Source organism: Lutjanus erythropterus, chromosome 4 (genome assembly GCF_056507025.1).
Source record: "Lutjanus erythropterus isolate fLutEry1 chromosome 4, fLutEry1.hap2, whole genome shotgun sequence".
In the NCBI taxonomy this organism is placed as follows: domain Eukaryota; kingdom Metazoa; phylum Chordata; class Actinopteri; order Lutjaniformes; family Lutjanidae; genus Lutjanus; species Lutjanus erythropterus.
This window is the reverse complement of record NC_139320.1, coordinates 4,835,277-4,858,388: the sequence shown is the minus strand read 5'-3', so window position 1 is coordinate 4,858,388 and position 23,112 is coordinate 4,835,277. Positions and strand designations below refer to the sequence as shown.

At 39.1% G+C, this 23,112-nt stretch overlaps 1 protein-coding gene across 1 annotated transcript in view; it reads right to left on the bottom strand.

Moving 5' to 3' along the window:
- bcas3 (BCAS3 microtubule associated cell migration factor) overlaps window positions 1-23,112 on the bottom strand; it is a 486,530-nt gene that overhangs the window by 308,336 nt on the left and 155,082 nt on the right. The window contains exons 17-20 of the mRNA XM_084716803.1: window positions 20,197-20,321; window positions 18,831-18,996; window positions 18,644-18,741; window positions 6,556-6,656 (exon numbers count right to left, since the gene is read on the bottom strand). Of these exons, the coding sequence (XP_084572929.1) occupies window positions 6,556-6,656; window positions 18,644-18,741; window positions 18,831-18,996; window positions 20,197-20,321 (490 nt within the window). The remainder of the gene's footprint in view (window positions 1-6,555; window positions 6,657-18,643; window positions 18,742-18,830; window positions 18,997-20,196; window positions 20,322-23,112) is intronic.

The following is a 23,112-nucleotide window of genomic DNA, read 5'->3' as shown; positions in this document are numbered from 1 at the left end:
TAACAACACCTATCATCATTTGGCAAAGAAAGCATAATTGCTCCGCTGACTGGACAGAATATTTGTGCTTGACATATTTTCCATGCCCCCATCAATATCTCATACTGATGCACAAGGTACCCTTTCGTGTCTATTTAAACGCTACCAGAAAACTTTTTTTTTAAACGTGTGGTTATTGTTGGGAAATAGTGACAGTTTCATTTTGTTTAGGCAGTGATGCTATCTACACTAAGCTCTTCAGGAGCTGTCATTGTTTGTTCAGGATGAGTTACTTCAGTGGACAAATTTTGCTGTCTTAGTACCTAAAATCACACCTATCGTTGCCATTAGTCCCTCCAAGAACGCTGATTGGCTGCACCACTTTTGGTGTGGACATAAAGAGATAACTTGAAGCCTGGCAAAACAGATTCTCACATGATCTCTCAAATCCAGCTGCCTCGTGAGGTAAATAAAGGACAGAGTCCTGTCAGCTTTTGGTTTGGTGCTTTTGATGAGTTGTCATCAGTGGATTTGACATGTTGGTTTGGCATCAATCTATGTGCCAATACTCAAAGGCCCCATGCAGGACTCAGATGAACTCAGTTACATGACATCCAACTAAAAGCTTGCTGTACTCCAGCACCACTAAAAGTCTGACGGTGATGTCAGAACTCGTCAAGGTCTTGTGCATCTTGGGAGTGGTGGTGGGGCGATGGGAAGCCTTCCCGTAGGGTTAATAGAAGTCTGACACTAGCAGCAGCATGGCGGTGAGGCTGAGGTGAGGCCTACTGGGAGAACAAGATGCTGCTGGCATAGCAGGCGATCCATGGGCGCCGGAGATGAGTGGCACTAATGCTGGCTGAAAGTGGGATAGGAGAGGGCTATGGAGAGGGTGACTAAAACATCGGACTATTACTGCCTCCTCTGTTCTCCGTCTCCTCTTAGCCTTGAATTTACTGACTAACCAATCTTCTGCCTTGGACTCCCACTTTTCGCTGCTCTCCCACACTAATTCTGACTTTTCAACTCCCTGCAGCACTTAACACGCCTCTTGGTGTCTCACTGTTCACATTTCATTATCTTTACTTCATGAGCATTTGTGTCTCACCTCAGCCTGACTCTCAGCTCGTAGTCTCGCTCCACGCTGGCTGCCAGGTGCCAACATCTCAGATGAGAGTGAGAGCTTACACTGGGCTTACACACACACAGTATATGCATGTACACGTTTAGATATAGGTGGTCTATCACAGCTGTGAAAATTAGGCCACAGAAGGCGGGAGGATTGTCACTTTATGTGTGTGTGTGTGCTTTGCCAGTTAACACCATCAATGTCACGCCCAGTCGTAGAGCTGAACAGCTGCCAGTGTGCTCTCTTTGCAGCGGCATGGAAGGTCCAGATGTTATAGTGTAAACCCACCCCCCCCAGCTCGCCGGACAGAGCCGATGGCATGTTGGCCAGATTTGTCCTTACAGCCTATACCCTGTCTAGACTGGCCACTGAGCAAGATCAAGAGCCAACTTATATTCAAATCACTTGTTTGGTGCCTCACAAACATCCAACTAGTCAACATTGTCTACAGTTTTAAAGGTAGAGAGAGTAGGGTTGGGTCCCATCTTGGCACCCGCTCCTATACAAGTGGACCATATCACAAAGCAGAATACGATGCTTTATGTTGGCAACACAAGCCTGAGCTGTCATTTTAAATAGTTAACCTGATGCCAGATGCATCACCAAATGTACCAAGTTAAGTTAGTACCAAGTTAACATTGCCACAACGGTAACACTACAATTAATATGTGGATCAAATTCAGTTTCAATGAAAAAACTTTTCTTTAATGTTGACAATCATCATATTGTGTTGCTTTTTTTTTTTTTTTTTTTTTAAAGTATTGGTTCAGGCACCATTTTGGCACTGGTGCCATTTTAAAAGCATTGTTTTAGCACCATTATTGAAAAAGAACTACACAGTATCCAAGCATTACAACAAATTAGGTTGTATGATGTGTCGTCCGACCACGTCTGCAGACAAAAGTGTTCATACCCATTCTGAAAAGGCCACCCACAGTGGCGGGGTGAGAAGGTTTCCCTCAAAGCCTTCTCCTTGTTGCATCCTACTGCCTCCCCGATCTCTATCCAAGAACTCTGTTCCTTGGTTGACGCCGTAATTCAACAGAAACTGCATTCATGATGTTGCACTTGGTTGTACACACAAAAAGTGAAGGTCAAACCCCTTGTCTATGCCTGGTAATCTGATTATGAAGGTTTTGGGGTTTCAGATGTTGTTGACATTATGTATTCAGACTGTTGCAAAATGTCTTAGGGCTTCAATATAATATAGTGACAGGTTCACAATCTGTTGTTAATGCGGTCCAAGAATGGACTTGTCTTCAAATAGGTCTCGACATCCTGTGGATCTGAATAAGTAATATCTGACATGAAAAACATGTTCTCCTTTTTTGTTTTCCTATCTTAAGTCATAACTGTAATTATTTGTCAGGCTCTGTGTACAGGATGTTTCTGCACAAATTAACTTCATGGTCTATTTCTCAATGGCTAGTAAACTGAAAAAACAAAAAACAAAAACATGGACAAAATTCTTTTCAACTGGTCATAAACCTGCATAAGATATGACTGAACTAAAAACTCTCCGTACCCCCTTACCTGTGAAGGATCACTTTCTGTAAATTTTAACATTACATCCATTGTGCTCTTCATGTTTCTTTTAATGCTGATCTACTACGGCAATGTGTCGGCACATACTTGCAGATTCTCTTTGCGGTTAGCACGAAATTCTCTTCTGTGGCACCAGAGGTACTGTAATTGACCTGGTAGTTGGCTAGTTAAAGTAAGAGTATGGCAGACAGCAAGGGTCAATAGAAGAATTGCAGTATAATAATTGATGATGATGCGTTGCATGCTGCCAACAGTGTGCAGGCTCGATGCAAAACAAAACTTGGTCAATCAACTGATGTGTTTTACTTGACTATGGGTGCCAAAAAAATATTATTTTTTATTTTCTTGTATGTTGTTTTTGTCACTTTGTGTCTTTCTGTCATTTAAACATGTAAGTGCAACAGAATAATCTAGGAATTTGCCCGATTTTACAAAAGAAAGTAATTGCCTATCTAAACCTTTACATGTTGATAATGAACAATCAATAATCTATAGTTAGGGAAAAATAATGACTGTCATGATGACCAGTGTCTTTGAACACATTTTAGTAAAGACTAGAATCCTGAACTATTTGCCCATCCATCAACTGCTATGGTCTACGTCCCACCCTTTCCATTATGTCAAAATTGGTTGATGAGATGTGAAGACCTGAGGTGGACAGTAGGTTTTGTTGTCCACTGACAGGCAGCTGAAGAGCAGCTAACACGGATAGGCAGCAAATGGCCTGACGCTGCAGCGAGCTGAAGCACTGATATGGAGGGTCACAAACCTCACATTTCATTAGGGAACGGCCATTCAATCCTAAATCCCAACACAACTCCAAAATGCCTGCTGATAATCTAATGAAGACCATTGATATGATGTAATGAAATCCACAAGGCAGTGCTTCACCTCTAATGCAACATAGCACATATGTCTTTAGCATTTCTCAATCCACCAAGTGTTTGAGCTTGGTATGTCCATAAATTTTGTAGGGACTGGACAAAAACAAACTGCCCTGTATAAATGATCTACAAAGTTCTGTTTAATTTTGGTTAGAACATTTTATCCCAAAATCATTGGTAGTCAGAAGTGTTCCACAAGAGCTAAACCCTACTCCAAATCATTTTTGGTACATGCAAAGGCATGAAGGGCTGTGCTGTTACATCTCCGACCACTGACGAATGCATCACTACCAGTGTTCTGACAGGAAGTCACCAAATTACTGAGTTAGTGCAATGGATAGTTTTGCTCCTGGCAAACTATCATGGCAGATATGAACCAGGGCTTCTGCAAGCTAAGTGGGGTGCATTTTAACCAATCAATTATGCATGCAGTGGAATTATTGATGGTGAAAATGTAGTGGGTTACCTGCCGACACCAGAGATGAGTGCATTGAGGGTTAACCAAGCTGAAAAGACCAGGGTCTGTGGACTGGATTTTTCTAACATGTCTTGACCAAATACTGTGAACATTTCAGCACAATTTAGGATGGCATTTATGATTAGGAAAAAGCCGCAAAGTAAGTAATGCTATCTGACCAAGCAAGAAGAGTGTATGAAACCAAAGGAGATCCAAGTACTTTATGTGCAAATATACAGACAAGATTTAGAATTTTGAATAAACTGAAGATTGAATCCGTGCAGTGACAGTTCAGATATCCACTCTGGTGGAGTACTAATTCTCAATTATATATCGGACAAATGTTTTGGACTTTGGACGGGAAAATGGCATGCCCCAACTACGATCCAATGTCCTCCCAAACTAGTTGGAATTTGAGTGTTTTTTTGTTTTTTTTTTCAATTGTGCCAAATGAGGATCACAAGCCAGAGTTGACACTGTCATCATCATCGTATGAATGCCCTTAAGATCTGAGACACATGTTGCTTCCACAAGAGGTCATGTGCAGAGGGTATATCAGAACTTTCTCACTGAGGAAAGCTTCTCACCGCAGACATGAGTTGATGACCAGAACATGAAAACAATGAAAAAGAGGCAAAAGAGGTTAAAAAAAAAAAGCTCCATGGAACTAAAGAGAACAGCAGAGATGGATGAGAATTCTCTGTGGGTTCTTCAGCGCAAACTATCCTATTTCTAAGACACAGATTTATTTGATCTTTCTTTGTGTTAAAAAAAAAAAAAAATAGTGCAGCTTTAATTTTAAAGTAAACAGCAAACATTTCCCTCCAAATGGGGGCAGGACATGTGGAAGAAGCCACTTAAGGAATGTCAAAGTTAAAGTTTTGGGTAAATTGTTTAGCTTGTCAAAAACTGGGAGTTCTCTTACTACCCAGCTGTCAGACTCCAGACGAGAGAATGCATCAAACATGTAGTTAGTGATTCTGGACAAAGAGAGCGAATTGCTCAGTCTCATTTCCAGGCAGATCTTGACACTTTGGGTTAGGGGGCTCAGACCACCCCGGGAACTTGACAATCAACTCTCTGCCAATGTGTAGGATTTAGTGGCAACCAGTGCTGATGCTTCAGATTGCAACTAACTTGGCTAACCCTCCTCTTCCAAGGAACCTGTGTATAAAAGAACCTACAATGGCTGCAAAACTTCAGAGGTGTTTCTAGAGGAGGGGGAGAAGCCACTCCTGAAATCTGACTGGCCACCCCGTTATCCTCAATTATAAGTGGTTGCAATAAATCCTATGCAGAGGTGGGACTTAAGTTTGAGTATTTTTTTAATGTTAATTGTTTTTCTTTTGTATGCAACCTACTTTTAATTTTTTTACATGGTGAATTTACTTAAATAGTAAATCATAAAAATAAAAGTATTTTTCATGTGGGGGATGAATTTAGGAGTCTAAGGGTGTGAGGATAGAGGTAGAACTGAGGTACAATTTCTTTTTGAGGACTTAAAGAAAGGTTTTATGCTATTTTTTATGGTGCCACTCTGTTGATGGACTATTTATATTGTAATGAAAAACTCTGAACACAACTATGAGAGGTGTGTTAGTAATTAAAGCAGATATGAGAAAAGATACAATAATGTGCAAATGTGCAGCATGCCTGCATAAATGTGTGTGTGGGAGCCTAAGTGTGTACTTCATGCCACCTCTGTATCAGTCAGTGCCCCACTTGGGCCATCCCAGGCAAAAACGTCTGGAAACGCCCCTGGCTGTATCTAGAGCCACTGCTCTGGGCTTCTGCAGAAACATGGCGACGCAACATGCTGGACTTTGTCAAGGAGAACCTGCGCTCTCTATAGATTTAAAGGGCTCAGGTAACGTAACAAAAACACAACAATTCTTATTTTCAGGTGATTATACACTAATGAAAGCACACTTATAAATACTGTGTTCCATTTCTGCCAAATTCTTCCAATAGATTCCCTAAATCTTGCAAACTGGTCCTTGTGTAAATGTATAACGTTTTAGATATACCCATCTGGGAGACACAGATCTGTTACCATAAGGTTTTAGAAGCACTCTGGTCACTGGCTGCTCACTGTCAGCACTCATTCATCATTTATTGTTTGGTTTTGCTTCATGAACAAGTGCCTTTGTGCTTAGCCATTGTTACACCACTGTTTGACTATTTGCTTGACCATAATAAATAATCAATGTCAAAACAAAAGTCAGAATTCCATCTTGCAGCTTCCAGCTATTTGGTAGTGGACTTGTTTTGCATGTTGGTATTGAAATTTTGGAAATATTGGTTAGTGAGACAATAATCTGTGGAACTACCAGTTGGGTGGCTATTACAACATGGGGAAACAGTCAGTCACAGTCAAACTTTCAAGAGTTTTCTTCAGGAGTCACATTTGTTTTCCAACAAAGCAACTAAGTAAGCAGAGACCACAGCAACCAAACGCTGGGTTTGATCTCACTGATTATCAGGATAATGTCAATCGCCTGTCTGCTTGTCATAGCCTAACGTAATGTCACTGTAATGTAGGTTAAGGTAGAGGGTCTGACCTGAGAGAGCCACTCCTCGTCCTCCTGGCCACTGTGGTCCGACGCCAGGCTGTCTGACGACTCGTGACGCGTGATTGGGCCTGGGCTTCCTGGGGGCATCGCTGAAAGAACAAACAAAAACACAAATCATTACAAGATGTTATATCCAATGATGATGCATTTGATATTTTGAAGCTGACAACATTTTATACCGGTGAATGAATTGCCAGCATTGAAACTTTTGACAATGACAAGCTTTTATATCACGACTAAATTGCGATGACAGTTTTCGGTACCCAGTCCTGAATGACACTGACACAGCTTAGCTAAGTTAAAGCTGACTGAGACGTCAGAGCAGGGCAATGAATCACATATCGGCATTCAGTATTTACATAAATGAGCCTGTGAAGGAAAATTAGAACTGACAACTAGTTTATTTAAGTGTGTTACAGTCATTATGGTTCGACTGATGTGGTCTTTGACAGCCAATACCAATACATGTTGTGTGTATCTGAAATTGGAGCAGATGTAGTGTTTGGTGTAGGACACATGTGAGAGTTGTTTTTAAGATTAGAAGCAGGTGAGTAAAAGTGACAAATCACGTTGTTATTGTCTCATATGAGCGTGTGTGTGTGTGTGTGTGTGTGTGTGTGTGTGTGAAAAAGCAAGTGTAGAGTAAATTATAAAAGTCAAAAGTCGTCCACTGAAGGACATTTCTACCAGCTGTTTCCGAACCTCAACTTTTGCCTTCAGCAGTCTCCTTCTCTGTCTGTTTTGTCTTTTATGTTATATTTGTCTTGTCACATCTTTTACTTTATCTTCACCTTGTTACGCCTGATACATCTTTTATTTTGCTTTTGTCTTGTTGCATACTTTTTGTACTGTTTTGTCTTTATCATCGTTTTCAACTTTTTACATCATTTTCAAATCATTATGTCTTGTTACATAATTTTTGTCTTGATACATCTTTTACATTACTTTCATCTTGTTATGAATTATTACAATGTTTTTGTCCCATTACATCTTTTATGTCATTTTTGTCTTGTTACATCATATTCATCTTGCTGCATCTTTTACATAACTTTCACCTCATTATGCCTGTCACGTTTTTTATCTTTTTTTTTTTCTTCTAGTTACATATCTTACATCATTTTCATCTTGATGTGTCTTCATTATCGTTTTTGTCTTGTTATGTCTTTTATATTATTTTTGTCTTGTTATATCATATTTGTTGGATTGCATCTTTTACATTATTTTTGTCTTGTTACATAGTTTTACATTGTTTTCATTACGCTACATTGATTTTGTCTTGTTATGGCTTTTGCATAATTTTTGTCTTGGTATATATCATTATGTCATTTTTGTCATTGTTTTCCTTTTGCATTAAAAATAAAAAAATAAAATGCAGTGAGTACAATGTACAGATATTTGTATTAAAATTTAGGGAGTATAAGTTGCAAGAAAAAGACATACTGGACATAATAAATGTCGTGTATATCTGAAATTGGAGATCTAGTTTTAATGTCGAGTCCATATGAGAGTGTTTTTAAAATGAGAAGAAGGTGAGTCAAAGTGACAAATCGCATGTTTTTCTTGTCACATAAGGGCATATGTGTGCGTGTCAGTGCGTGTGAAAAAGCAAGTGTAGAGTAAAGTGTGTGTGAGAGAGAGAGACAGCGAGTGTGTGTGTTATAAAGAGAGAGAGTGACAGAGAGACCCAGAAACAGATGGGTCTCTCTCAGGCTTGAATAAGCAGGCGTGGAGAATGAGGCCTAATGTGTAGAATCAGTCCTTTTTCTGTCTCCCACCTCAGGGATGGGGTTTGTTTAACACAGCGATGGCTAATAAACTTGTCAAGTCCACATCTGGAGCACAGGAGGCGCTCCTGTCTTCATCTGCCCACACTCACACACTCACACACACGTGCCAGGTGTTCATACATCCCTGATGGAGGGAGTTTGGTGTTTGACACCTCTGTAACGAATGTCCCATCAACCCCCGCCCTCGCCTCACCCCGACACACACGTTTCCTTTATGAAGTATGAGGCTTGCACAGTTCTTACACCTGCTTCTGCAGTAGTGCTCACTGTGTGTATAATTGTGTTTGCAAAAGGAAAAAAAAAGAATTATTAGGGTAGTTAGAGTGAGCAGCCAGCATGACTGAAGAGACAGAGAAAAAAGCGCCACCTACAGAGACAAACTGCATCAACAGAAAATCAAACTGCACTGGACAGAGTGTAAAAAAAACACTGCTGTGTATTTACAAACTAAAAGGCTCTTTATTTACTTGTAGACAATGTAATTAAAGAGAAGTGTGACGTGTAAATTGAACAGCTACATCTAAGAGAGAGACAAAAGACAAAGAAATGGGACAGAAAGACATAAAAGACCTTACTTTGTACTCAAAGTTATCAAATCATTGATTACATCAGGAGGAATTGGAAATATTTTTAATCGATTCAAATGTTTTATCTTTTTTAATGAAAAGTTTATACATTAAAAATGAAATATGCTATGACTTGATGACATAAAGATGGTAAAAGACAAAGAAGACATCATTTCTAAGAGCCAAAGTTTGCTGGACCAACAGTTCAAACACCAAATATGTTATATTTACAATTATGTGAAAGAGAGAAAAGCTACAAATCATCACACTGGAGATGGTGGGATAGGAATAAGAGAGTGTTTGATCATTTGTATTAATAAATTACTTATATGATTGGTTTATTTCAAAACTGTTGATGACCTTTCATCACATGACTATTGTTTTAACGCTACATACAACTCAAGTACAACGCTCCAGTCAGCAGTTCTAAAACTGTGACCAAAACAAACCAAATCATACAAAGAAACTGTTGTACTGAATGTGTTGTTTGACTGTTTTAAATACTTTTTTAAGGGTTAGTTCATCCTCATAACAAAACATTTACATCTACAGTAGGGATGCACAATGTGTTATGTTATGTGCGACATAATTGAAAATTAGTGGGAATGATCATTTTTGTGTCATCATTTTAATTTTCACTGGGAAAAAACCTATATGTAAACCTATACACAATCATTATTAAAGCTGCAATGATTACTCGACTAGTCGATTATTAATCAACTGAATCGTCAACCAGTTTGATAACTGATTAATTGTTTTAGGTCATTCTTTTTAAATGAAAAAAGTCCAAATAGTCAGTAACACTTTACAAAAAGGATCTATTAATTAACATTAGTTAATGCTTAATAAGCACATTAACTATGTCATTTATTCATACTTTAGTTAATAGTTCAGAAAGATGCTCTTAATATTAGTTACAACTAATTAATTAATGCTATAATAAGGATCATACTCTGTTAATAAATGGTTTATATGTTATTTATGGTACTAACTATTATAAGCATATGATTGATAAAAATGTTTAGTAAAATGTATATTATGAAGTTTACAGCTAAGAGAAAAACATTTTTAGAAATGTTTATTTAAAACTAATAACTGTCCGCACACTTGCCCATCCTCCAGCTTCAGACTAATATGCACCACACAGATGTTTAATGTTAATTCATGGATTCTTTTTTTTTAAGTGTAACCAAATGTTTCAATTTCTCCTCTCTAACAGTAAACTGAATATCTTTGGGCTGTGTGCAAAACAAGATATTTGAGGACGTCACACTGGGCTTTGGGAAAAACAAATTGACATTTTTTTTCAGAATTTATATCGAACAAACAACTAATTAGTAATTTGTTGGGGTCTGTGCCAAACAAACATGTTTTCTTTAATCTGGAGTACAAGATTTGTGGGCCAGAGCATTTCTGCAGCACTGCTGTACTTCTAAATGCTCTATTGTCAAACATTAAAAAAAAAGAAAATCCCAAATGCAGTTTGTGCAATTTGGATGTTGCATTTAGCAATATTAAAATGTCCATAATATTTCAATTTATTGTACAGCTCTTCTACTGTTAAGTTTGTCTTTTCTACCACCAGCCAAATAAAAATAACAGAGGTAAACTGAAATCAGTGTGACATTTAAAGTTCAACAGCAGTCTCACAGGGACTGGTTCTTTGGAAGGACAGGCGTGTTCTTGCCAGTTGTTTAATGTAATTTTTCAGTGCAATGAACTCCACAAACAAAACCATTGTATCTGAGTGAAGGCAGAGAAATGTTAGATATTTTTAATCCTGCACAAGTAAAATCCAAACTGTCTGCATGGTAAGATAACACTAGAGAGTGAAATATTTTTGTAATTTCAGTGAAATGACTCTTAAAGACCCACTGACACTGTGCAGAGCTGGGCAGAGTCAGAGAGAGAGAGAGAGAGAGAGAGAGGCAGTGACGGGTTCTCATGTTGTTTTCAATGAAGGCAGAAGAACAAAGCCTGTGTTGTGTTACTTATTAAACAAAATCACGACTCCCCTATTTCCTACCACTACCTTCACTCACTCTGCCTCCCCCTTTCTCTCTCCTCTCTTCTTGCTCTCTGACCCTTGGGGCCAATAGCTGTTCCCTAATTAATTATTGATGTTCTGAAGCAGTTGGTGGACTGGCTGGATCAGGTTTCCAGTGGGAGGGGGGGAGCTTTCAGTGGCCAGTCACAGCCAGGCTCCGGTGTGGGGAGCTAGTGGTCATCCCCATGGGTCAAGCAAACAAACATCTCTCCGTGTGTGTGTGTGTGTGTGTGTGTGTGTGTGTGTGTGTGTGTGTGTCAGGAGCCAGACTGACCAAAGCAGTTACAGTCATATCTACCCATCTTAGTGTCCGACTAGCCGTCCACTCGGCCTTCTGCTTTTACAACGCTCATTACTGGCTCTTAGGAGACGGAGCGTCAATGCAATTTCACAGACAGCAAAATTTTTAAGTGCAAACTTATTGCACCGCACTCAAGAAAGGAGTCTGAATGTAAGGCTGTACACACGGTATAAATGACTGAGTTGAAGAAATGGGAAGTAACTAAATACAAATACTTTATTACCAAGATTTTTTTAAGTATCTATACTTAACTTGAGTATTTATTTTAACCTTTTACTTTTACTCCTTACTCATGCATACAAATATCTGTACTTATATTTTTAAAATACACTTGTTACTTAAGTTTCAAGACATCTGACGGGAATTATTAAATCATTTTATTTTACATTATTGCACGTGACCTTCCTCACATCAAGACTGAACACAAAAAGATGATTCCTTGTATATTTATCAGTGCATATCACGCACAACGTACTGATATGAAAATGTAAGACATGACAAGAGGACAACATCAAACAAAAAACGCTATAAAGATGAAAATGATGTAACCAGACAAAAACAGCGTAAACAACTTAACAATATGAAGAAGACGTAACAAGATGCAAAATGACATTACTGGACGGAACAAGATTAAAAAGACGTAACAAGACAAAAAAAACTTAAAAGATGTAAGAAGCTGAAAGATGACGTAACAAGACGAGAACTGAATGTACGTAAACAACTTAACGTAACAAAAAAAGATGAAAAATGACATAACTGGATGTAAAATGATTAGAAAGATGTCGTAAATGACACAACAAGCCAAAAACAGCATAACAAGATGTAAACAACGTAACAAGATGAAAACAATGTAACAACAATGATTCCTTGTGTACCCATCAGCATGTCTTAAATATGAGATACAAGGTTCCTCCACCTTTTCCAAAGTCAAATTCAAGCACTTTTCAGGCTTTTTCAAGGTTTTCCAGCACCTTACAGCTGTGGTCAATGACATATTTACACACATACATCTGCTCAGAATGTTAAAGTTAGATGTTATTGTGTTACAAACAACCAAAATTATGTTTCATGACAGAATTTTACAGAAGGGAGACAAATTAAAGGAAAATACAACAAAGTCTGTAAGTAGACTTGGCATCCTATTAGAACTGCAACAATTAATCAATTGGATATTAATCGATTATTCAGTTAATCTACAACTACTCTGATGATTGATTAACTGGTCTGACTAATTCTGTAAGTAAAAGAAGAGACTGATTTCAGCTTTTTAAATGTGAATATTTTCTGTTTTCTTTACTAAATTAGGCCCTCTACAATTTAATGTAGTTCTTTCTCTAAAAGTAAAGTATTTAGTCAGACAGCGATTTATTGTGAAAGGAATACAGTTATAATTTCAAGTGGTTTCAACTTTTTATCCAACATCCAAGCACATTCCAAACCTTGAAAACACAACATTAAAATTCAAGCATTTTCAAGGATTTCCAGCACCTGTAACAACCCTAATAATACATTTAACATTCAAATCAAACATGTATATGAAGTCTGCATCTATGTTATATGATCTCATGTCTGTTCTGCACCTCTGTGTGTATTTTCTGAATGTGTCAATATTAAAAATCCCAAAAAAAGGGGAAGAAATGAGTGTGTAATTGGAAGACCATCCTCTGACCAGAAATGTCAGAAAAATAAAACCAGAACTGTCATGGGAGGAACCATGACTCACATGCTCTTTGCTAATGATGGCTGACATCAAAGATAAGCTTAAATTATAATTGATGAAACATGATTTCCAGCCAGCTCATAATAATAAGTGCCTTGTTAAAGAATAAGATGAATGAAGTCTGATTTGGTCCATTTCTTTAATAACCTTCCTGTTGATTACATGCTTGCATAGCCACATAAGCAGAAAAATAATCTTCCCTCTGCTGCGGAGGAACAGAGTTGTCTGTGTCACGCTCTTTATTGACTGTGGAGAGAGTGGTGTTTTGCTGCGCTGAAGGCTAGTAGCCAGTGGCCTGTTAGCCAGGGCAGTGAAGCAGGGAGTCAGAACAAGAACAAAGGCTGCCTAGGTATTGATGTAGCCCGACCTCCCAGGGCCTTGGGCCAGGGGCCGGACAGGCCGATCTCCAGGGATAGATAAGGGGCTAACAATCTGATAGATGTGGAGAGCGGTGGACGGAGGGTAGCCGTCTTGTCTGCTGCTGTCCACCTTTATCTCTTTCATTTGTATTTTCTTAAAGATTCATTTTGTCAGTCTTTTATTTTTCTTCTCTCTACTTTGACCTCGGCTGCCAGACATTTCACTTGCCGGTCTCCCTCTCGACCGCTCCACCTGTCTCTCTTCTCACTTTCCTCTCTTCTCGCTTTCCTCTTTTGAGGAGTACTCTGGCAGATAGGTGCTGGCATACTGACAGACTGGGATAGCTTAGTCATTATATATCATTCAAGGCGTATTTGACTGACAGTTCCTTCATTCAGCCAGCGCTACACTTACCCCATCCTTTCTCTGCCTCTCTTTGATTACTGACCCAGTCATGGCGCCATGGTTTCTCTTTACCAAACGCCTGATGCTCCAAAGCCTTCACTCTGGCCCCTCTCTCGGAGCAATTAGATCTATTGACGAGGCAACTGTGGCTGGCCTGTCATAGGCCTCGGAGTCCCAAGAGAGCGGCCGAGCCAGCCAGTCAGTCAGTCTCCACAATTAGCACATTATATGACAGGTAGGGAGGGGAGGGCCGCGGCCAAAAAGCATAGCCTCTGTTGCTGCCATCATTGCCAGGCTCAAAGGAGCCAGCCAGAAATCCAGGTGGTAAATTATTCACCGGTTTGTTTGCTTCAGAGCAACTTTGCGGCGAGGGGAAGAGGTGTTGGAAAACATACTGCGGACCGCTAGATAAATATCGCCCCGACGAAAAATCATGCGTGGAAAAAAGCTCCCTGAATAAAAAGTCTGAACGTAGCTAATGAGGGTGTGAAAACCTCACATTCATCAAAGTATAGACAGTGTTATGATAGGGATTAGAGCAGTCATTCTGTTATTACTCAGCTCCAACACCTTGGGCCAAAAGAAAAGGGCCCATTCACACACTCGCCTTGCAGACAAATGACTACTTTTGGAGACACAGACAGGAATCCTGTGATTCCACCTCAGCTATAGATAGAGGATTCCCCAAACACTAAAAACTTGGCTCGGGACTGCTTTTATTAAGCCAGATCGTACTACTGCATCTCCTCTGTTTGTGAGTATACTGTATAATGTGTGTCTCCTTCTTCCTTATCTCTCCAAGGCAGTGCTGCACGTTGCCGTCCTCTGCGAGGCTGAGTGCTGCCAGTAGCTGCTACAGATGGACAGGTGGAGATAGTGACCATGAAGTGGCGCCACTGCTGCCTTTTATCATCCCGTCCTGGAGGCTCCGGTCTGGCTTGACCCCGGCCCTTCCTCTCCCCTTCCTATTCCTTTCCCTGCATACTGCATTTTTAATCAGCCTGGGTCATCCAATATAGAGCCACGAGACCGGAGACCATGGCCTGTCAATCAAGCGCTGCCACCTCCTCGCCTTGCACCACCTTTTTAGAGCCAAGCTTTGTTAGACAATTAGCTGAAGGGGATGTTTATCACTCACCCTTGAGAATTGGGACTAAACTGTATTCTGAGGGGGTTTTGATCTTTACTTTAAAATAAAATATATTTTAAAAGATCAAACTCTTGGCTGCTAAGCTTTGTTACAATGTTTGAGTGATGACATTTTTTATTAAATGTCAATGTCAGATGGAAAATCTGATGGAGCTGATGTCTTACAGAGTTGACAAAATGTTACATTTTTTCATTTCACAGCAAAGTTGTAGTGAGCAGCCAGTTTATTTTTAAAGTGTCTCAGAGTTCTCTTAATGCAAATAAAAATCTACATTTTTAAAGCATAATTCTTATTTAGCTTTGATTTAGAAGGACTACAGAGTTAACATATTATGTTGAGGCACATCTGATAGCAATATTATTTCATGAATTTGTTGAAAAATAGAAAGTTTACCAGTGCTTGAGCAATATTCCTGCTATTCTTAAAACCAGGAAGTGGATAGGGATCCTTTGGGTGCAGCTAATGGATTTTATGTTTAATTAAATCTGACGGGAATCTGGGACATTTTTGACAAAGATGATTATAACAGCTTGCTAACATGCTTACACTTATGCATATAAAGTAATAAAGAATAAATATTTTTGACTGACATTGCTATTGTGATATGAATTACAATTAGAAGGAATGATCTTTTTTGCATTACAGTTTTCTTTTTTAATGAAAAAAAGAAAACAAAACAGAACCTGATAAAATCATGACATGATATTTGTTGGGGTCTGTACCAAATGTTTGATTTTTTTTTTATTTCATCTCATCATAATGCTGTTTTCTCATACATTTTTCCTTTTTCAAGGATTCTGCAATCTGGATATTGCACTTGGCCATACCATGATTTTGAAAATATTGCGATTAATTGTGCGGCCCTACTTTTAACACATTTTTAAATTATTATAATAAAAATAACTATTATTTATTCTTGTCTGAGATACAGGTGTTTTCGGGAACAGAGCAAGTTTAAAAATAAGAAAAAGCAAAAAAAAAAAAAAAATCATAAATTACATTCATTTCATACAATAATTTGAAATGGTTTTATTTGGTCAGACATGATTTCTTCCAGTTCTCAAGAATAGGTGTTCTATGAATTTCTTGCCCTCATTCTTCGACTCTTTCAGTACTTCTGTTTCTGGTCTGATAATAAAAACTTCTCGCCTTGTTTCCCCTCTTGCGATGGCTGCATCCACAATGTAAATTAGACCTAGATAGCACAACTTGTTCTGCAAGTTAGAACAGTGTGTCTTTTCAGTTTCCTCTGCAGCAGCATGATCTTCATGCTCAGCAAGAGGCAGCTGGACAAGGAGCGTACGGCTGTGCTGTAATTCATCCTAAGGTCAAATCGACTCTTTCTCCTGGATCACTTCTCTGTTGCGCTGCCAAGCCCTGGAGGAAGCGGCGGCGGAGAGGGCTGGCAAGGGGACGCATGCTGAGAAACAGGATGTTGAGAGTCTGTGCTCGAGTGCAAAGCGCAGAAATGGAAGGTGGCACTCCAAACCAAGAGCGGCTCGGTCGGTGTCGGCGGTGTATAGGACGCTGCTGACCCGGGGGGGAAATGGCAGGAGCACAAGAAGTGGGTAGAGGGCTGAACAATTATGTTTATAGAGTCTTGACCTCGCATCGGTTCACACTCGGCTGGTTTGGGGAATAAAGAGACGCAGCAGTGTTATCTGGCTATTGTTAATTGGATGTAAATGTTAATGCAATGAATCTCTCTCATTATGCAGCCAGTTCCACTGCCCATGCTGGCAGAGAGAATGGTGGAAAAAGCTGACGCCCGCGCCCGTCACCCCAAAGTGTCCTCATCGCTCTGACACTAGGAGAGACCATTAGCACTAATTTGAGAAAATATCCTACCAGTTAGACCTGGAGCACTGCAGAAGCCAACGGAGACGAGTAGAGAGATTAGGGTAAACACAGCCACCACTTGCCCCGGAGCAGCCGCAAGAGCTAATTACAGATTTTGTGTGTTTATAATTATGGAGTGAGCTCAAAACGCCAGCCTATTCCAGGGGGTGGATTGATTCCGTGTGTGGCCATCCGTGTGCACTCGTGAATGCACGCGAATTGGCCCTTTCAGAGGGCAACCTAAAGTGCTCGCTGCTCTGTACTTGTTATTGAATTAGAGAGAGTTTAGGGTGTCAGCTAATTGGTCTGAGTCCGGCATTTTATAGCATTGTGCTAGCAATGTCCCGGAGCGGGCGTGGAGTGTGGCCGGCAAAGAATAGATTCATGGTGCAGAACTGAGCTGAAATGGTGGATGAAAATGGATGAAATGGTAGAAATGGTAGAAGGATCCGTCTCTGAAGTCTCAGAGAGAGGAAATGTTATGGCTGCTGACTGGAAAGGTCTCGTCTCAGCATGTGGCACCAATAAGAGGCTGAGGACTGGCTTTCAACACAGTCAACATGGAAAATCAGCAGGGATTAGGGGTCACCCCCTTGACTAATAATGCATAGAGTACATAGAGAAAACATACATGCTCGTTTTAGCCTGTGCAACAGAGACCTAGATTTTATGATGCATGTATGCAATACACAAACATACATACAGAACAGCCAAATCCATCAAAGCGGTTGGTATTTAAAGTTTCTCTTCTAGCAAATCAATATATTTTGTAAGTAATACTAATATTAGTTAATTCAGCAGTGGTGCACTACGGTCAGGATAGCACAGCATGTTCAGGCTTATGGGATGCAAGGCTCCTACATTTTTTTCAAAGTCGAATTCCAGCACTTTTTAAGCATTTTAAGGTTTTCCAGCACCGTACAGCTGTGGTGAATAACATATTTATGTACACACACACTCAAAATGTTAAAATGAGATTATACTGTGCTTTAAACAACCAAAATCATGTTTCATGACAGAATTTTATAGATGATTGGATATTAATCTATTATTCAGTTAATCTCCAATTATTTTGATAGTTGACTGGTTTGAGTTATCCTTTAAGAAAAAAAAGTCAAAATTCTCTGATTTCAGCTTCTTAAATGTGAATATTTCCTGGTTTCTTTACTCCTCTCTGACAGTAAACTGAATATCTTTGAGCTGTGAACAAAACAAGACATCTGAGGACGTCATCTTGGACTTCAGGAAACACTGGTCGAAATCTTTCAACATTTTCTGGACCAAATGATTAATTAATTAGTGGAGAAAATAATCATTACAGGAAAGACTGACAGGATTAATTAATCACTTAATTGTTCTGAGTCTTTTTTTAAAAAGGAAAAAATTCTTTCAGTTCTTCTTAAATTTAAATATTGTCTGATTTCTTTCTCTCCGACTTATTTCATTTCTTCTGTTCCACAGACGCTTCTCGCGGTCATCACACCTAAAACCACGCCTGTAGCTACCAGTAGTGCTGATTGGCGGAAACACTTTTGGTGTGGACACAAACTGTAAACTGAAACCTGGGAAGACAGATTATCAAGTGTTCTCACAAATCCAACTGCCTCACATGGTAAGTGTCATATAGTATCAAGACAAATGAAAATTAATTTATAACTGATGAGGTACCAAGATCCTAACAACCCTTTACTGTACACTTGTGTAGCTGTATCGTAACATTTCCTTTTTATCAGGATCCCAATGAGCTGAAACCTGAAACACATGCTCACTTCAATTTGAGCTGCCTCAAGCAAATCTACATTGATTTACATCTTTCCACTGACTTCATGTGTGTTTATGCTTCTCCAAAAAGTAACTTTGCATTCTATATGAATATAAATTAGCATTTGTTTAGCACTTACCAGCCAGAAGATACTGATAGTACTGCACCAGGTCTGAGGCCAGCACCAAGGGGTGGTTGGAGTTGAACGGCGGCTGCAGCTCATTCCACTGTGGAGTCCTGCTCCCAAAGACAAATCAACTGTGAGACCGAAGACATCAGAGACACTTGCTGGAACAGAATAAGACAGAGCAGTCAGCACAGTTTACCTGGCCAGTGTCCAGCAGGCCCTTGGACAGGTGCTGAGCTCCAAAGGTGTGTCGTCGCTAATCTTTTGAGCGGTGCTAATGGGTCGAGGCTCCAGCACGTGCTCCACCAAGTTTCCATAGCAACTGATGATGTAAAGCGAGTCAACAACCGACTGCCTGGACTGATCTGTGAAGAGGATGTACGTTATGAAATACTGGTCAAGATTTTGCTTCAGTGGCAAAAGTTCACACATTCTGTCCTCAAGTAGAAGTACGGATAAGAAAAGTCTCTGATAAAAGTAGAAGTTCTGGTTCAATTTCTTTACTCAAGTAAAAGTGAAAACGTACAGGCTCTGAAATGTACTCAAAGTATAAGAGTAAAACGTCGCCCCCTGGAGGACAATTTTATTGGCTGTTTCTGTGCAAAGCTAACTGAAGCTCACCTTTTCTCCACGGCCGGGCCTCCTATTATGTCTTATTATGTGTTTTTTGCCCTGTTACGTCTTCACATCGTTTTTGTTTTGTTCCATCTTTTATGTCAGTTTTGCATTGTCATGCCTTTTTTGTCTTTGTCTTTTGTATCTCGTTATACCATTTTAGCCTTGTTTTGTCTTTGACATCATTTTCAGCTTATGTCTTTTTAATTTTATGTTTTTGTCAATAAGTCTTTTTTATCTTTTGTCTTTTTTTTACCTTGTTACGTCTTTAGGTGTTTTTTATGTCTCGTTACGTATTTTAAGTGGTTTTTGCCTTTTGTCTTTTTCATCTTATGTCATGTTATGTCTTTGTCTTGTTATGTTGTTTCTGCCCTATTTGTTTTTCATCTTATGTTGTTTTTGTCTTATGCCTTCCATCTTGTTACGTTGTTTTTTCGTTGTTATGTCTTTCATCCTGTTCCATCACATTTGTCTTTTTTCGTCTTGTGTCCTTTACATTGCTTTTGTCTAGATAGTCTTTTACATCTTGTTTTTGTCTCGTTACATCTATCATGTGTAATATGAAATGATGGAAACATCAAATCATCTTTTCCATGTGTTTTTATCCCATCCATTTATGTAGAAATTGGTCTTGTTGGGACAATAACTCAACATTGGCACAATGACTCAATAAAAATAAAGAATAATTCCCTTCAAACGCATTCAAACTAAAGTAACAAACCTGTTTTAAAAATGTAAGGAGATATAGATATTTTTATAATTATGTTATCCTTATTTATTATTATTATGTTATATTTTTATTATTAACACTCAAAAAATTACAGATGCTTGTAAAATCTACTTCAGTACAATAATAATGTATTTGTACTTAGTTACTTCCAACCTCTGGGATCCATCAGTCATTTGTTTTTTCATTTTTGGGGAGACATGTTCAGAGGCTGCGGTCTCACCTTTCTCTCTCTTCATGTTGGGGTTGGTGATGAACCAGGAGCGAGACGAGGCGAAGATGGCGGCCACGCAGAACTCTCCTCCGCTGGACTTGCTCGGGGAGATCTGAGGGGGCGGCTTAGCTTTGCTTCAGGAGGGAAAAGAGTACAACAGTGAGACAAAGTAAAAACTGTACTGCTGGGGGTTTCAAAGGTGCTCAGTGTAGAGTTTGAACACTCAAACGTGTCAAACTCAAAATATTTGTCATTAAGTAATTGCTATTCCCACCACATTTCCCATGAATCATGCCGCTGAAGAGCAGCCCACTTCCTGTCTTGTGCTGTAAAAACATCTACCCATCACTGGTCTTTAACAGTGATGATTCTAAACATATCTTCTGATTTATTAAAGTTAAAATGTAGCACCTTTGAGACCAAGATTTGAACTGGTGTTTGTTCCATAAAAGATAACAACCAGAATCAGATTTAGAGGGAGAGATGACTTTCAACAATAGAACACAAGAAATGCAACACCTCGGAGGCAAGTATATGAAAATCACATAGCGACATCTGTGAACAATAAACACAAACTTCATAAGACTTTTGCATGCAAGGAGCTAAGCGAGGGGAAGTTCAAATGCCTGCAAATAAAACATCCACCTTAGTAGCAGAAAATAAGGAAATCAATTTTGCTCGGACACAAATGTTGATGTATGAAATATTCAGAAAATAAGCAACATCAGGCCAAAGCTCAAAAACACGTCTTAAAATGCTTGATCATCGTCTATACACAAATCAGCCACCATTCTAGATCATTTTCTATCTGAAAGGGAAAGTATGTATGAGATTTGAACCAACAAAGGCACCGTGGGAACGTTTGCAAGCTTCCTCATTCATTTCAATGCAAACACAGTGTTGGTGTGGTGGGTATGTAACCGCAGAGGGTTCCTTCAAAAATTGTATAGAACCTTCCATACTAAGAACAATAACTATAACAATAATGATGATAATGATGCAAATATCCACACTAAGGAACGATAACTGCTGTATATGGTGACACCAAGCGCGTGTTGTCCAGTTGTGTCTGCAGCCATCACTCCTGTGTATTGCGCAGGGGGAAAAAAAGAATACCAAAAAGAAATTCTCCAAAGACAAGAGGCATTCGGTAAAGAGACTTCATCTTCTGACAACAAGTATTATTCATACTTTTGCACAAGTTCACATCAGTTTGACAGTGTCCATCAAAGAGGAAATTTGCAAGAACAGAATTGATAAATCTGCTGATTATTTTCACTATTAATTGCTTAGTCTAAAATGTCAAAAAATAATGTGAAATAATGTGAAATAGGTTCATCACAATTTCCCAGAGCCCAAAGTGATGCCTCCAGATTGTATCGTTTGTCAAATCAATGGTCCAAAACAAAAAATAAAATAAAAAAATAATACATAAAAAAGCAGCAAATCCTCACATTTAAGTAGCTGGAACCAGCAAATGTTTGATATTTTTTCTTGAAAATGGCAGAAAGGATTAATTGATTATCAAACCAGTTGGCAACTAATTTTCATTTGTTTGACTAATCACTTAATCGACTTATCGTTGGGGCTCTACTTCTGTTGTTACAGTCTTCACAGTCTGCCAGCAGAACTAGTCACATTGAGTCTCATGCATGAATAGTTTATAGGGACAGATTTGTTCTAAAATTGTTCATGCAAACAGTTCGAGGACTTTTGTAGCATTCATCAATACTTTCGAATCTCCTCTAAGAATGTCCTCGATCACACGTAAGCCAGTGCGCAAAAAAAGTCAACTCGCGTGTTGAACTGGCTGAACTTTCTTCACACCCACAACAGAGAAAGCTCTCCAACAATGCTCCAAAACACATTTCTTTTCTACTTTTTTCGGAGTTTAACGTCAGGATGGATTTATTAGGCTGTTTCTTATATGCAGATTATTACATTGCAGAATGTCCTAGCATGCGCATCTAATCTAAACTCAAACGCAATTCATCAACACAATCTTGCGGGTAAAAAAAAAAGATTTTGTAGATTTTTAGTTTTTGTATTTCAAGTGAAAAAAATAAGAAAACATTCGTGCATGAGGCCATTTTCATACGAATGGTTAAAGGCGCATAATTTCAATATAATTTTGGAGTTTTCCAAATTTACAGTGTTTTGAGGAATTTGCAAGTCCTACATGCTCCTTCAATGACAGACCTACTTCTCTATATAACAGGGACCGATAACCCTTTCAGTCACACTGGTTGCACATGATATACAATATTTATCAGTCAGTGGAACGTGCACCTCACGACAGAAGCATCTAAGCTGCCCTCCCTGACTGCCTTGCTCTGCATCAGCCACAAGAGAGAATTTATTGGGAGTTATTGGATTATTCAGCATGTCAGGACTGTTTGAGAGGAAGCGGACACAGAAAGGGTTTTCAGCTGCAATAGGGTTCCCCATATGGTAATGATCAGAGAACAGTAGCGAGGTCTGGTATTATTGTCCGGCCTTATAACCAGCCTGGACAGTAAAACATGGTCACAGCAGATCAGGCATGAGGTGGGCTAAGGGCTTGAAGACTCATGGCGGTGTCACACGCTCCCAGAGGGGTGCTTAACCTTGACCTTTGGAAACCACACTGGTGTGGAAGCAACGCGCTCACTTCTGTCTACACTCACTTGTTGGGAAAAAGAGAGAAGGCAAAAGTAAGTTGATGCACTTTTTTTTTCTCTGTTTTGTAACTGTATTGCAGTTGAAGAAATCTCATGAAAGCCTTCAGGTGCAGAGCTGTGGGCATGTGTTTTGTATTTGTAGCCTATGGGGAACAAATATCAGTAAAAAAGGACAGTTAGCATGAGCAGAAAAGCCCTGATGGCTGCTTTATTAAAAAAAAAAAAAAAAAAAAGTCAATCAAAAGTCAATGTACAAAAACTTCAT